The sequence below is a fragment of the Pristiophorus japonicus genome, chromosome 4 (assembly GCF_044704955.1).
Source record: "Pristiophorus japonicus isolate sPriJap1 chromosome 4, sPriJap1.hap1, whole genome shotgun sequence".
Lineage (NCBI taxonomy): Eukaryota > Metazoa > Chordata > Chondrichthyes > Pristiophoridae > Pristiophorus > Pristiophorus japonicus.
The window spans coordinates 55,679,514-55,696,068 of NC_091980.1; the positions used below are offsets into that span (position 1 = coordinate 55,679,514).

At 43.6% G+C, this 16,555-nt stretch overlaps 1 protein-coding gene across 13 annotated transcripts in view; it reads left to right on the forward strand.

The window, feature by feature from the left end:
- LOC139262914 (protein Jade-1-like) overlaps positions 1–16,555 on the forward strand; it is a 197,528-nt gene that overhangs the window by 116,552 nt on the left and 64,421 nt on the right. For 12 of the 13 annotated variants that reach the window (XM_070878203.1, XM_070878205.1, XM_070878204.1 and 9 more), the window contains 3 exons: positions 4,781–4,992; positions 8,246–8,413; positions 10,678–10,794. In XM_070878203.1, the coding sequence (XP_070734304.1) occupies positions 4,781–4,992; positions 8,246–8,413; positions 10,678–10,794 (497 nt within the window). Of the gene's footprint in view, positions 1–2,222; positions 2,265–4,780; positions 4,993–8,245; positions 8,414–10,677; positions 10,795–16,555 lie in introns of those variants that run through there. The other variant, XM_070878211.1, reaches the window with a different exon arrangement.

Consider the following 16,555-nt stretch of genomic DNA (forward strand, 5'->3'; position numbering starts at 1 on the left):
TTGTTGATGGCCACAGCCCTCTAATTAATAACTAAGGTAATTGACCAGTTTGTACTTTGTGGTGTTAATTACATGTTACTCTGTGGAACTACTGTAGCAGAAAACATTGATAGGGAAGCACAATTAGTAATAGTTAAGCAATGATGTTTCTCAGCTGTTACAGTTCCAATTAAGTAATTGCACCTCTAAAGAAAGAAAGGCTTGGATTTATATAGCGCCTTTCATGACCACCGGATGTCTCATAGCGCTTCACAGCCCATGAAGTACTTTTGGAGTGTAGTCACTGTTGTAATGTAGGAAACGCAGCAGCCAATTTGCACACAAGCAAGCTCCCACAAACAGCAGTGTGTTAATGATCAGATAATCTGCTTTGTTGATTGAGGGATAAATATTGGCCAGGACACCGGGGATAACTCCCCTGCTCTTCTTCGAAATAGTGGCATGGGATCTTTTACGTCCACTTGAGAGAGCAGACAGTTTACCGTCTCATCCGAAAGGCAGCACCGCTAACAGTGCAGTGCTCCCTCAGCGCTGCACTGGAGTGTCAGCCTAGATTTTTTTTTGTGCTCAAGTCCCTGGGACTTGAACCCACAACCTTCTGATTTAGAGGCAAGAGTGCTACCCACTGAGCCACAACTGACTCTGCACAAATACCCTTTGCAAAAGCAAATTTTGCAAAGTGATCCCATTGTTTTCGGTTCCCACCACAAATTCTGTTTCCTAGCCACTGACTCCATCCCTCTCCCTAACATCTGTCTGAGACTGAACCAGACTGTTCGCAACCTTGGTGTCATATTTGACCCTGAAATGGGCTTCCAACTACATATCCGCGGCATAACTAAGACTGACTATTTTCACCTCTGTAACATTGCCTATCTCTGCCCCTGCATCAGCTCATCCGCTGCTGAAACCGTCATCCATGCCTTTGTTACCTCTAGACTTGACTATTCCAACGCACTCCTGGCTGGCCCCCAACATTCTACCCTACGTAAACTTGAGGTCATCCAAAACTCGGCAGCCCGTGTCCTAACTCGCACCAAGTCCTGCTCACCCATCACCCCTGTGCTCGCTGACCTACATTTGCTCCCGCTTAAGCGACGCCTCAATTTCAAAATTCTCATCCTTGTTTTCAAATTCCTTCATGGCCTCGCCCTCCCCCCCCCCCCCCCCCTCCAATCTCTGTAATCTCCACCAACCCCACAAACCCTCCGAGATATCTGCGCTCCTCTAATTCTGCCCACTTGAGCATCCCTGATTATAATCACTCAACCATTGATCGCTGTGCCTTCTGTTGCCTAGGCCCTAAGCTCTGGAATTCCCTGCCTAAATCTCTCCACCTCTCTACCTCTCTTTCCTCTTTTAAGATACTCCTTAAAACCTACCTCTTTGACCAAGCTTTTGGCCATCTGCCCTACTTTCTCCTTATGTGGCTCAGTGTCAATTTTTTTTTTTCTTATAATGCTTCTGTGAAGTGCCTTGGGATGTTTTACTATGTTAAAGGCGCTATATAAATAACAGTTGTTGTTGTACTTTTTGACTTGTTATTGTGGGAATGCTATTTACAGATTAATATGGTTGTGGCTTTCTGTTGTGTAGTGTCTGTTGTTCAGGAAGAGGAAACAACCCAGTGAGCTTAAAGCAATATGAGCTCTGTACCTGGCTCGGAGTTCAGATGTGTGTGGGAGAATATATTGGAGCTGTCTGCAGAACATCCCCCTAAATACTCATACTCAGTTTCTGATTGAGGTTTGTTGCGTGGTTCTGCATCGCAAAGAAGAAGGAGGGATTGCAAGATTATAAATGTTTGTCCCGAGTCTTACAGGAAAATAATTAAAGTGATTGAGTGAGGGAACTTTCCTGCTGATCATCCTGGAGTTAGAAATATCGGCTGAATGTGGTGTTTCTTGGTTAGAAACGATAGAAGATAAATTCAGAAAATCGCTCTGATTATGTTGCAGTTGATACTGCATTTGGTTAAGTCATCATGTGCCAACTGCATGGAGAGCCCTGACTATCAACGTCTGCAGTGACTTGTGATTTCAAGTCTGTGTCTTCCCTCGGGAGTTGAGATGACGTTACTGCCTTTATAATCACTTCCAGTTATGCAATGCTCAACTTATCAGAAAGATTAAAGTTTCCGTAGGAAACTGCAATTATATTCAGTGCTGCAGAGGATGCTGGTTATATACAGGAATTAAAATGTTAACTTCTTTCCCATTTGGACACTGGTTGCCCCTAAGATTCGCTAGAGCCATCGAGTAATCGTAAGTGTGCTGTGTCCCCACTGTGTGTTCTAATTAGTGCCCTTGTTAATGATTTGCATTAAACTCTTGTCTGTAATACTTCAAGCAATCATTATTGTGTTTAGAATAAATTGTATCAAGGAACTCGAACCCCTGGATGTAGTTTGTACTTGAATTCTGCGTGACCGTAATGCAGGTGGCAGGGCAGGTCTTCTGCTGCTGCAAGGACGCACTACTGGCTGTGGTTGAATTTCTGGGGTCAGGCCATTTAGATAATATTGCGACATTAACTGGGAAATGCATCTGAGACGATGCAAGCAGTAGCTGTTGAAGGTCTTTGGTTAGCTGCAGCAACATGTGGCCAGGGGTCTCAGTGCTGTCTTTAAAAAATTTTTAAAGAAATGAGTGTTTTCAAAAAAAAATGCACCATGCAATTGATTGCATATCCAATTTAGTCCTTTAAAATTTAAACACCGGCATCCCTGGTGCCCAGGGTTGCAATGACGAAATGACAGAAATTATATTGGATGATGTATTTGTGTCATTTGCATACCATTGCAGTATACCCAACGATATAGAAATGGACACATTGTATGTCACCTGTCATGTCAAGTGGGGAAATTGGTCATCCATAAAATTGGGGGCTGGTCTGTCAGAATGGGTCCCTGATCTCCCGCTTCTCTCCTGTTCACACCCACTCAGTTCTGCTGAAAAAGCACGAGAGGGAAGGTGGAGAATCTAAACCATGGTGTCAGGAGGTGGAATTGAAACAATTCTAGTCGAGGGTGTGTAATGGAACACTATCAGTGTTAGAATTTGAATATTACAATGTGTTTTACCTTTCTACAGACATTTTTTTTTCTTGAATACTTCACAGTTTTCTATGATTAAACCGCACCGCAAACTCCGCAGAGAAGTGATAGATTAAATGTGTTGATTTTAGTGACAGGTAGGCAGGATAACCAATTCAATTATGCGACTCCTCAGAAACCCTTTGAAACTCATCCACGCAATTGTAACCGAGACAGAATTATGAACCATGTATTGAGTATTATTAATCTAACACATAGGGGTGGAAATTTGGTCAGGCCTCTGTTGTGGCGTGGTAAATTTTGCGCTGGGCCCTGACTGTGGAGCGGAGCGCTAAGGGAGGCATTGCACACCTCTTTTAGGGCGCTAGGCCCGCTGAGCAAGTGAAAATCCCGAGCTAAACAGCCGGCCTCGGAGCAACCTAAGAGAGGCCTCGGGGGAGGGCGGGGGGTGGGAATCTGTGCTGTACCCTCTCCAAGGCCACTATATCCTTCCAGAGGTGCGGTGCCCAGAACTGAATGCAGCGGCATAAATACAAGATTAAATGCAAGACTTTTAGAACAGCGAGCAAGAGAAACTTCTTTACACAGAGCTGTGGGGCTGTGAAATTGACTTCCAGTGTTCATGGTTGCGACAGAAACTATATCAGCATTCAAGATTACATTGGATATGTCGATGGAGGAAAAGGAGTGGGTAAATGCGATTCAGACTATTTGCTTACCTGAGGGTAAACAGCAACACAGACTGATTGGATTGAACGGCTTGTTTCCATGGTGTAACTTCTAAGTATCTATAGCTGTATCTAGATAGGGTTTGCAACTGAAATACTTTTTTTTTTTAAATGGTTCATGTCACTTCAAATCAAAGATGTAGCAATTATTGAAAGTTTTAAAAACCTTTCGTATTAACCTGCTCGGCTGAATAGGTCTGTCATTTGAGGACAAATTAAAAGAATAGCATTGTGATCCCATACTCTCCTGAGCCTGGTGCAGGAGTTCAGGTATGATGGTTACGGTGCTAGGAATGGACCTTTCTCTTGAGTTGACGGCTTATTTCTGCAGGATGGGCTATCTAACAGTTATGGCTGGTGTGATGCTCATACTTTAGGTCACCTGAATTTGTTTTGATATCTCATGATATACTTGTGGTTGAAAACTAAGCACCTACAGATAATTTTCTGACTAAGCCAGAAAGCATATTTGGTGCAAGTACTGATTTTGCAACAATATGGATAACAGGAATGTTCGGGGAGGAGAAAGTTAATACAAACTGTGTCCCAAAGTTTAACACATATCACCAGCCTGGATGTTAAGCATTGACAGACTATTCTGTTTTGGGGGACATCACAAATGATCCCGATCCTGTCCTCATGGCTTATTGGACAGTGATCAGTGGACAGAAACTCAGGCTTAACCCATTCCGCTCTCCCCAGCCCCTCCACCCACCCCCATCCCATCCCAGCTCAGGAATAGTGAGGCCTGTGAACCCTACCCTTCAGTCCCAGTTGAAATCAGCAGACTCGGCACACACCAGGGATAGACCCTACAACCTTTTGTGGGCTGCGTGGCTCACACAAGAGTAGGCAATTTACCCATTCAGCCAAACGGGTCTGGGTTTGGGAAGAGGGGTTGGGTTGCGGTGGAACAGATTTGCCCTGTTCTGCTAAAATAAAAATGAGGTATCTGTTGTGGTCCACATTATAAAGAGACAAAATGTTTTTTTTTCAGGAATGCTTGAAGTTGATGAGCTGATGATGGAAAGGATCATTGAGGAGCTGGAAGGTCAGTGCCAGGAGAACATGAACCTGGCAATTGAGACAGAAGAGGGTCTCGGGATTGAATATGACGAGGATGTGGTGTGTGATGTGTGCCGCTCCCCGGAAGGAGAGGATGGTAATGAGATGGTCTTCTGTGACAAATGCAACATCTGTGTTCACCAGGTAAATGGTCACAGTTTGTTCATGTCCTGATATACCCTGTATGTTTGTGTATTTATTGTGGTTGATGCCCTCAGGGCACCAACACGTGGAGATAGCTGGTGTGGGAAAAGGGAACGCTGCTCTGAGATTGGGGCTAAATAAAATTGTTGGGCCAGAGTAAATGAAGTTTTACTCTGCATCCACCTCATGTTGTACCTGACCTGAGAATGCTTGATGATAATGATACCTAGTCAGAACGATAGAGAGCACGGAAAACCATTAAGCTATCAAGCCCATTATTTCAACATGTCATATATATATATCTATCTATATATATGTATACATGTCCAATACCTAGGTAAATGTAACAAGACCCAGGAATTAAACAAAGAATCCTTGTCACTGTATTCTGACTTACTGGAATGTATCACATGAACTATACATTAGATGACAACAGACCAGACACTGGTTGTGGCAGTGAAGGGACCTAATTGAAGTGAGAAGTATCACAGAGTAAATTGGGACTACAATAAACATACTGCCTTAAGTGCATTTTTTACCTATAGCACATTAATACCAATGCACTAAATACACCAGGTGAAAAAACTAGTCTGACTAAAATGTTTGGAGATTTATTTTGTCAGTGCAAATGAATACGAACTCTATCACAGTGTGTCTCAGGCTATAAGCTGCTAGACAAATTTACTGATCATTAAACAGGTACTTGAATAGTAGTCAGTACTAAAAGTATATTTACAGTAACTATAAATTACTTATTTCCTCAAAGTTCCCAAACAACAGGTACTTTCCCATGCTAGCTCTCACCATATGACACCGTTTCTTTACTTCTTACGTTGGTTGTACATTACCACAGAGTTGCAGACCTGCCCCCTTATCGCAGCTGGTTTCAGACTGCTGTCTGGTTTCAGTAGAACCTAGATATAGTTCCTGATTTATTTGAAAATTTGCCAGAACAACAGGGCTTTAAAACTGTATGGGGCCAAAATTCAGCTCCCAAAAAGGCCATTTAGCGCCAGAAAGTGGCGGCCAGACAGCAGACTCGAGCAGCCTCCGACCTCCGGTCCAATGGCTGCCACAATCGAAATTCACCTCGGGGATTTTTCTGCCGGTCCCCACTTCCGCCCGCTGCTGCCGACTGTCCTAAGTGCACCGCCAATCTCTCGCGCCTCCATCACACTTCCCGCAAAATTCAGTTCGAGAAATCATGTCCGCTGTGCGGTGCCCCCAACAGCTTTTTCTGTCGCTGCACCTTGTTTTCTGTGTGGCGGGGCCATTAAAGACGAGGGCCCACTGCCGCGGCCGCCATGTTTTTTGTTTTGCCGGCCGACTTCCCGATCAATCGAACAATCATGCCCCAGGGTTCGGCCGGGCCGTCAACAGCCTGGCACCCCCTCTTGGGTGCCAAACTGCTGGCCCGGCCAAAACCCTCACTGGTGACCCAGTGGACCGAAGTTTCTGAATGCCGAAGGATCTCCCCTTTAAGTGAAGGGGAGAGCATGATGACACACACGCGTCATGACATCATTTCCGTTCCGCTGCTGCCTGACAGCGGTGGAGACTCTGTCCCGCCCCCACGTCTGCCCCTCTAGAGTACTTACCGCCGCACTTCCACCCCCATTATGACCGACATCCGGTCCACTCCAAAAATATTGCCAAAGAGCTGAAAATCAATCAAGAGTCCATCTCATGTGACGCGGTGATAAAAACACTTTGAAAACAGTAGGTGCGCCAGGTTTCCGGCGAGGGTGAATTTCTGCCCCTATTTCTCTTAACTACATTAAATAGTCAGTCATTCACAGGATTCTAAATGACGTTTGCCCAACAAATACAGCTGCTAAATAAGCCTATACGGCAAACGGTTACATGAGGTGTTTCTAACTGAATGGAATGACTTAACCGATCAGTCCCAAACATGTTGAATGACCTGTTACAGATCTCTGACCAAGGAAAGTGGCCACATTTGATTCTTGCATATCACCTGGTCTTGGAATGTGTATTTTCTTCAGCTTTCAGCAGCCTCGATCCTCTTCATTGAAACTCTATTCCGAAACCTCTCTGCCCCTCAAGCACTCTCTCTCTCTCTCATCCACTCTTAAAAACCTCTTCCAAGGCCCATCACTTCGACCAAGCATTTGGCCACTCCCTCCTAATCTCTCCCTTTCTAGCTTGGTGTCTATTTCCCTTATGGCTTTGTGTTGCTTCGCATTAAAGGTGTTGTATAAATGCAAACTGTTATTGCTGTCAGAAATAGCTAATAGTGATCAGTTCTATTTCTGTGTGCTAATAGTAATCAATTTTACCCGTGTGCACTAATCGTGATTAATTTTACCCCTGTGTGCACTAATAGTGACCAATTTTATCCGTGTGCACTAATAGTGACCAATTTTACCGTTGTGTGTGATAATAGTGATCAATTTTACCCGTGTGTGTGCTGTGACTGGCAAAAGTCCAATAAATAATTCATCATGGATATAATTGTTTCATTTTTGTCAAACTTAAAGTAACCTTTGCCTTGCCCTAGCAGCTCGGGGCTTGTCAGGTTTCAAACATATATATTCCGGATTTAGGCCAGCAGCTTTGCTGTTAGGCTTATGCTTTAACTTTAAATCCCACTGTGATGACCAACTGTTAAGTGGTTCGGCCTGCACGCAGAGATCACTGGTTGGTAAGTCTTTGGCATATGAAAGTAAACCATCGGAACAATGTTGTGGCCTGAGGTCGGCAATTCCCTAACCCTAACCCTAAAGTAGCGCTGGTTCTTGTGATACTACTGACAAAGCATCCATCCTGAATTTCCACAGAGGTTCTTCAGATTTCCCACCATAACTTCAGCAGGGAATCAGTTTAAAAATCCCGGAGAGACGGCAGAAGCAGCCATTTGCGCTGTATCTGCCGATCTTCTTCCAAAGTTACAGCAGGAGAACTCTGCAGAAATTCTACTTCCCCCCTCCCTTTGTATTTAGATGTTATAAATAATTGTTTATCTTAACTAACTGTTGCCTGTTTCCAGGAGAGAAGCATTAAAGTGAGATCCATGGTGTATGAGAAGAAAATTCCAATTAGATTTACATGTCTCATTTAGCGATTGATTCCAACGTTGGTTAAGACGGTTAATTTTTTAACCACGTCAGCTGAATGCTGACTGGATTATGACAAATGACAGTTTGGCTCGCAGGTGTCTACACAAAAGAGTTTATTCGCTTGGGTTCTCGCAGGAGACATCTGACCATTTGCTATTTTTAAATCACGACAGGCTTGTTATGGAATCCTGAAGGTGCCCCTTGGCAGCTGGTTGTGTCGGACGTGTGCCCTGGGCGTTCAGCCAAAGTGTTTGCTGTGTCCCAAGAGAGGAGGAGCTTTGAAACCAACACGCAGTGGCACAAAGTGGGTCCATGTTAGCTGTGCCTTATGGATACCTGAAGTAAGACATCCCATCTGTAAGGCGATTAACAACAGTGTCTCAATGAACTGCCTTGATTACACGTTGAGAGAAGGGGCTGCCCACTGTTCTTCCAATTGACCAAGCAGAATAAATTCATGGATTAAATATTTCATAGGTAGAAAACTAGTTGAGTGATTTGTCTTTGCTGCGAAAGACGTGATCATGCTGATCAAGTATTCAAGAGGTTTGCAAGTAACATAGATGAAAGTGTTCTGTATAACGTATGGGATTTATTTTAAACAACCCCTTTATTTGGATGACAATTGCTGTCATGAGAATTAAATGATGTAATGGGTTAGATACAACTCTCTCACCTTTGGGGTCTGAATACAGTACAAACTGATAGGATCTTTGCAACTAGCTGAGAAAAGACTATGTGAAATGAATGGGGACAGTCTCAACCCTCTTTCCTCGTGTGAATAGGCCAACAGAACTGGCCATTAATTTGATACTAAACTAGCAATCTCACTCGGAGGCCAGGAGAATGGCTAGTGTAGGAAATGGAAACATCACATTGGGGTTGGGGGCGAGTAGCGGAAGTCTTCCTCTGAATTTATCCTGTCAGTACCTTATTTGGGAGTGCTTGATTTTGACACTGGGCACCTGAAATGAGTAAGTATTCCTTTTATTTGCACAAACATCTTTGCCTTGATAAACAAAAAATTAATTGAAAGAAAAAGCAAAGTTACTATAATTTATCTCTGTGCACAACTAAACATTAGCAATACCGTCCATTTCAGGGGGAAAGGAGAGTCTGCATCTTGCACTGAAATGCTCGGAGCTCTGACTGATTTCACTTAGAATAGGCAAAGCCAGGAAGGAGCCTATTTTCTTCATATTTTACCATGCACAGTTTCTCAGACTGGGAGTCAGGACGATCGTGTGTAATACACCTGCAGCAGACATGTCTGCATTGCCACAAGGCATTACTCCACATTTGCTGACTCCTCCTGTTGAAGTTATGTTCCGCCGATTCTAATGACAAGAATTGCTGAAAGACACAGGTGTTTTGTCATCAGATTGTTAGCAGGGCAGTTGGCTCCTGTACATTGTCGAGAACAATGACACGAATGAGCTGGGTGAAATCGTGCCATTTACTGGTTACTATACAGCTGTTGCCACTAAGAGCAGCTTGACTCCACCTGCAAGCACTTCACCTGCAATGTTTTGAATGATCGAAAGGATATTTAGTTTCACAAGATTGAAGCGGGAGTTAAGGAATGAAGTTGGGGCAGTAGAGGGAGCTATACCCTGCTTCTAACCTGTGCAATACCTGCTCCAAGACTGCTTCCTTGGGAAATATGGAAATATTGCACTATATTAACCTGTATTCTACCTGACCAGTGCTTAGTGCTGGCATTCTTGGAGAAATGATTCCAGTTCCCTGCACTAATTTCAAAGCCTCACTTAGATGAGTGCAGTGCTCCCCACCAAAATTTGTCTTTGCTTTATCAAAATAGTTTGTCACCACAAATAATGAAAGTCTGTTAAATCTACACAAATCAAACTTTACAGTAATAAAACCAGAATATGATGGAAATGTGCAACAAGTCAATTAGAATCGAAATACTGATTGACCTGCCTCTATTTCTAGCTTTACTCTTTTTATTTCAGATTTCCAGCATGTGCTTTATTTTATTTCTTAAACATTCCACAGCCTGTTAAAATGTGCGACGGCTCTTTGTTTGCAGGATGATAGCTTTGGGAGCGAGGACTGATCTTGATTTTTTTTTAAATTCCCTCTCCTTTCCAACCTCTTACGAAAAGTCAGCGGGCAATTGACTCACGCCAAACTCTGATCCTTTCCATTGGCTATTTTACGAGTCTCATTGCCAAACCCTGAGAGCAGATCACAGTCACTCTTCGAGTTGAGGAATGGAGTAGGGTAGAAATTAATTTATAACATGTATGTATAATATTGAAACCCCATAGCACAGGACCACAGACTGGGACTAGTGGGGCTCAAAGCCCAATTCTGACCACTTACTGGGCTGAGGCCAGAGTATCTCCATGAATCAAATGAGCGTTGCAGTGACCAGTCAAATGTGGCAAGGGCAGAGGTCTAGAAAAATATTCTGCTGATTGTCCTTTTGCTTTAAGGGATGTGTGGCCTGCTGGGACCTCGGTCTATAAATGGAAAACATTCAAGGATGGGTGCACTTTGAGGATAAATGCCCCCAACATTACATTGTCTGTTTAATTATGACTGAGCTTTAAGGTTTACTGTGTTTCAATATTTTTAGGTAAGTATAGGTTGCCCTGAGAAGATGGAACCCATTACGAAGGTGTCACACATTCCCGCTAGCAGATGGGCTCTGGCTTGTAGCCTTTGCAATGAACGGACTGGGACATGTATTCAGGTCAGTATGAACAAATTTAATCAAAACTGCAGTGTATTTTGTTCTGGTAGTGGACAGAAGTGATTAAAGCCCCAGATTATGCCTCGTGCATTAATTAACTCACTGCTTCCCACCCCAGCATGAACCTTCATTTTCACTGATAGTAGACAGGAGAATATATATCTTTGTGAAACTTAATAGAATGTAACTGTCTTGGGCTCTCCTGTTGGTGACAGCTTATTAAGGCATTGAATAGCTGACTCATACAAACCATGAACGCTCCAAGTTAGATACCTCCTCCCCCCATCTGCTGAATTCGTTGAACTTAGCCGGGGCAATGGTAGATGTTTTACAGTTTGCCTCAGTACTCCTGGATTAGGAAGAGGAAAATTGGTCTGGGTTCCCACTGCTGATCTCTGTCTAACAACTCTTCCTAGAAAGTGCACGTGCATAGACATTGGGGGAAGACAGGATCAGGCTCGCATGTGATGCCAACTGTGGACGAACAGTCTACTAATGGTCACTCATATATGAAGGATGGTCACTTTGGCGAGGTACCCGAAGTCGACCACGACCTGCGGAACTGCACCTCAAACACTTCCAGGTGAAAGGAGAGGGGAGGAAATTGTCAGAAAAAATGCAAAGGAAAAGGCATAGATACCTTAAAATATGAGTTAATTTAGAACTTGCACACACTGTTACTGCGGATGTGTTTGGATATCCTCACTTTAAAGAAAGAAAAGAAAGACTCGAATTTATATAGCGTCTTTCACTACCACCGGACGTCTAAAAGCGCTCTACAGCCAATGAAGTACTTTTGGGGTGTAGTCACTGTTGTAATGTGGGACATGTGGCAGCCAATATGTGCACAAACAGCAATATGATAATGATCAGCTAATTTTTTTTTGTTAAGTTGATTGAGGGATAAATATTGACCAGGACACCAAGGATAACTCCCCTGCTCTTCTTTGAAATAATGCCATGGGATCTTTTACGTCCACCTGAGAGAGCAGACGGGGCCTCGGTTTAATGTCTCATCTGAAAGAAGGCACCTCCGACAGTGCAGTGCTTCCTCAGCACTGCACTGGAGTGTCAGCCTAGATTTCTTTTGTGCTCCAGTCCCTGGGGTGGAACTTGAACCCGTCTTGATCCTGTCCTCACCCAATGTCCATGCATGGGCACTTCCCAGCGCAGGTTATTTGATCGCAGTCAGATGCAGGAACCCAGCGTTATTTTTCCCTTGCTGAATTGAAGAATACTGAGAGCAATTTTAGCCCCTGACTGAAATCAAATAACACAACACATCGAAGAGATCAAACCTGAGAATTTACTCATCTGCTTGGCTAAGTAGCACATTTACTGCCTGGGCCATTGGATACCCAAAAAAAACTTTGAAAAGAAAACCTTTAGAAAAACCTTCATTTTCACATACAATATTTCGTTAGTGGATTGTCTCCTAATCATATTTTAGAAATATGAATAATAATTGCTTTGAAAGATCCACGTAAATGGATTTTATTACCCTGTAGAGGCCTGTGACAGAAAAGAGAATCTTGCTGGGTATTAAATAGAAGATGATTGGAGCCTGCAGTTTTCCATTCATTTTCGTTTAAACTACTTCAGAAATGCAGTTCAGCTGGGGTCTCCCACAGATACAAAATAATGTATACCATCAACAACTGCCACCTTCACTGGTGTTTACATAAGAACATAAGGAGTAGGTCATCTGGCCCCATCGGCTCTGCCATTCAATGAGATCATGGCTGATCGTCTACTTCAATTCCTCTTTCCTGCACTGTCCCCATATCCCTTGAATCCCTTAATATCCAAAAATCTAGCGATCTCTGTCTTGAATATACTTAACGACTGAGCCTCCGTAGCCCTTTGGGGTCGAGATTTCCAGAGATTCATTACCTTTCCTCATTTCAGTTCTAAATGGCCGACCCCTTATTCTGAGACTGTGACCACTGTTTCCAGACTCCCCAGCCATGGGGAAACATCCTCCTTGCTTCTACTCTGTCAAGCACTTTAAGAATTTTGTATGTTTTAATGAGATCACCTCTCATTCTTCTAAACTCTAGAGAATATAGGCCTCGTCTACCCAATCTCTCCTCATAGGACAATCCCCCCATCCCAGGAATCAGTCTGCTGAACCTTCGTTGCATTCCCTCTATGCCAAGTATATCCTTCCTTAGGTAAGGAGATCAAAACTATACACAATACTCCAGGTGTGGTGTCACCAGGGCCCTATATAATTGCAATAAGACATCTTATACTCAAATCCTCTTGTAATAAAGACCAACATACCATTTACTTTCTTAATTGCTTGCTGTATCTGCAAGTTAATTTTCAGTGATTCGTGTACAATGTATTTCTCCACATTATATTCCATTTGCCATGTTCTTGCCCACTAACTTAGCCTGTCTATATCCCCTTGAAGCCTCTTTGCATCCTCCTCACAACTTACATTCGCATCTAGCTTTGTTTTATCAGCAAACTTGGATATATTACATTTGGTTCCCTCATCTAAATCATTAAATCATTGATATAGATTGTGAATATCTGGGGCCCAAGCACCAAACTAGTTACAGCCTGCCAACCCGAAAATGACCTGTTTATTCGAACTCTCTGTTTTCTGTCCGTTAACCAATCCTCAATCAATGCTAGTATATTACCCCCAATCCCATGAGCCATCATTTTGTGTAATAACCTCTTGTGTGGCACCTTATCGAATGCCCCAATGAGTCATCAGCGCCGTGCTGCTGCGTCACAATGTCCTTCCCCTTTAGTTAAAGGGGAGGGCCACTGCGAGCTCTACAGTAAGTTTAGTTAGGTCCACTGGACCACCAGGAAGGGTTTCAGCCGGGCCAGTGGCCCGGTGCCAAGAGGGGGCGCCATGCTGTCTGTTGGCAGCCCAGCTGAACCCGTGGCCACCACTGTCGGGCTGACCTCGGAGTCGGCCGACAGTTAAAATTAAATGGAGGCGCTGGCAGCGGGTCCACCCTTTAAGGCGGACACCCAAGCACACACAGTTTCCCGCAGGGGAAACCTGTTAGTGGCACCGACCAGCAGCCAATCAGTTCCTGCAGGACAATTTCCCAAGGGGGTCGCCGCCACGCGGTGTGGATTTGGCGCGTGCCCGACGGCCGGCAGCAGGGGCGACGCGGAAACCCGCTCCCGGACAGGGGGTAATTTAGGACGGACCGGCCCATCCGTCTGCCCCTGGTCGGTAAGGCCTATCCGCTCCAGTACCGCTTCTTGGTGTGCGGTAATGGAGCTTAAGGAGAGGGACAATTTCGGCCTCAAATTATTTGTTTAAATTCTCTGCCATTTCCTTATTCCCCATTATAATTTCTCCTGTCTCAGTCTGTAAGGGACCCACATTTACTTTTGCTAATCTTTTCCTTTTTACATACCTATAGAAGCTTTTACAGTCAGCTTTCATGGCTCTCGCAAGTTTACTCTCCTATTTTCCCTTTATCAATTTCTTGGTCCTCCTTTGCTCTTTTTGGCAACATTATAAACCTCTTCCTTTGATCTAATACTTTCTTTACTTGTTAGCCACGGTTAGACCACTTTCCCTGCGGGGCTTTTGTCCCTTACAGAAATGTATATTTGTTGTAAATTATGTATTCTTTAAATGCTAGCCATTGCTTGTCGACCGTCATACCTTTTAATGTAGTTTCCCAGTCTACCTTAACCAACTCGCCACTCATGCCTATGTATTTTGCTTTATTTAGATTTCAGATCCTAGATTTGAATTTAACTAAATCACTTTCAAATTTAATGGCCCAGAAATTGCGATCAGAGGCTTCTCGCTGGCAGATGCCTCCAACCAGAAAAGTTTCTACGAATCTACCTGGTAGTCCCGGAGGTTCAGATGCCTCTGGTCCTGGGCCTCTACACGAAGGTCTGCGTATCTCAGGATCGTAAGGGTTTCGAACGCATCAATGGGATCACATGGGCCGACCCAACCTATCAGAGTAGGGGATCCCCATTCATACTTATGGTGATTCCGTATATACTTACGCCTGCTTTTTTCAGTCATAAGAATTTGAAGGACATTCGCTGGGCAAGAGTTGGGCAAATAGCCCAACTCTCTACCCACGGAGGCCCTTTAGTTCTGCATGCATGCGATCTGTCAACAGAATTTTTGACAGATCGTAAGTGCCGGGTTTAGGCACATGCTCTTCACATGCCTAAACCTGGAACTTGTAGGGACCCCACGGCACCTCGTAAGCGCCCGTGGGGAGCGCGATTTCAGGCCCATTATAAAATTCTATCATATTATGGTCACTCTTCCCTGGACCCCTTTACTACAAGATTATTAATGAACCCTTTTTCATGGCACAATACTAAATCTAAAATAGCCTGCTCCCTAGTTGGTTCCTCAACATACTGATCTAGAAAACTATCTTGTATACATTCCATGAATGACCAGTCCATTGATATCTTCCTGCAGTCTACAGCTTTCTTCCTCACTATCAACCACATGGCCAATTTTTGTATCATAATATATTAGTCATCTACAGTAGTACTTGATCGGATGTGTACTGCTGGAATTTATGACAGGACCTCATGCGTAATGGCTCCAGTAAATGATAAGAAACATAAATATTTAATAATTCGTCCAGTAGCTAGCCATTCATCCAAACATAGAATATACAGCAAAGAAACAGCCTATTCGGCCCAACAAGTCTGTGCTGGTGTTTATACTCCACGCGCGTTTCCTCCCATTCTATCTACCTCATCATAGGGTATGGTAGTGTAGTGGTTATATTACTGGACATGTACTCAGAGGCCTGGACTAATAATACAGAGAATGTGAGTTCAAATCGTGCAATTGCAGTTTGAAAATTTGAATTCAGTTTTATTCCTGGGATGAGAAAGCTGTCCTATGAAGAGAGATTGAGTAAAATGGGCCTATATTTTCTGGAGTTTAGAAGAATAAGAGGTGATCTCATTGAAACGTATAAAATTCTTAGAGGTCTTGACATGGTAGATGCTGTGAGGTTGTTTCCCCTGGCTGGAGAGTCTAGAACTAGGGGGCACAGTCTCAGAATAAAGGGCCGGCCATTTAGGACTGAGACGAGGAGGAATTTCTTCACTCAGAGGGGTGTGAATCTTTGGAATTCTCTATCCCAGACGGCTGTGGATGCAACATTCCCTCTAAGCTGTGCAATCGCGCAGCTGTCTACTGGTCTCAAGCAGTCCGGGACCAGCTTTTCCAATGTGAAACTTCACGCATGCGCAAAACTCTGACTGGGCCGCACAACCCATTAAAGGGACCGTGCACATAAAAAGATTAGGGGGAGCAGCATGTGCATTCGCGTTGTGCATATTCAAGACTGAGATCGTGAGATTTTTGGGCACTAAGGGAATTGAGGGATATGGGGATAGGCAGGGGAAGTGGAATTGATGTAGAAGTTCAGTCATGATCTTATTGAGGGTCTACTTCTGCTATTTCTTATATTCTTAATTCAGCCTATCAGCATATCTTTCTATTCCTTTTCCCTCTCGTATACTAGTCTAGTTTCCTTTTGAAAGCATCTGAGCCATTTGTCTCAACCACTTCCCATGGCAATGAGTTCCACATTCTAACCACTCTGAGTAAAGACATTTCTCCTTATTTCCTAATTGGATTAATTAGTAACTATCTTGTATTTATGGCCCCTAGTTTTTGATTCTCCCACAAGTGGAAACATTCTCTCCACATCTACCCTGTTCAATCCATTCATACTTTTAGAGATCTCCATCAGGTATCCTCTAAATCTCTTTTCTA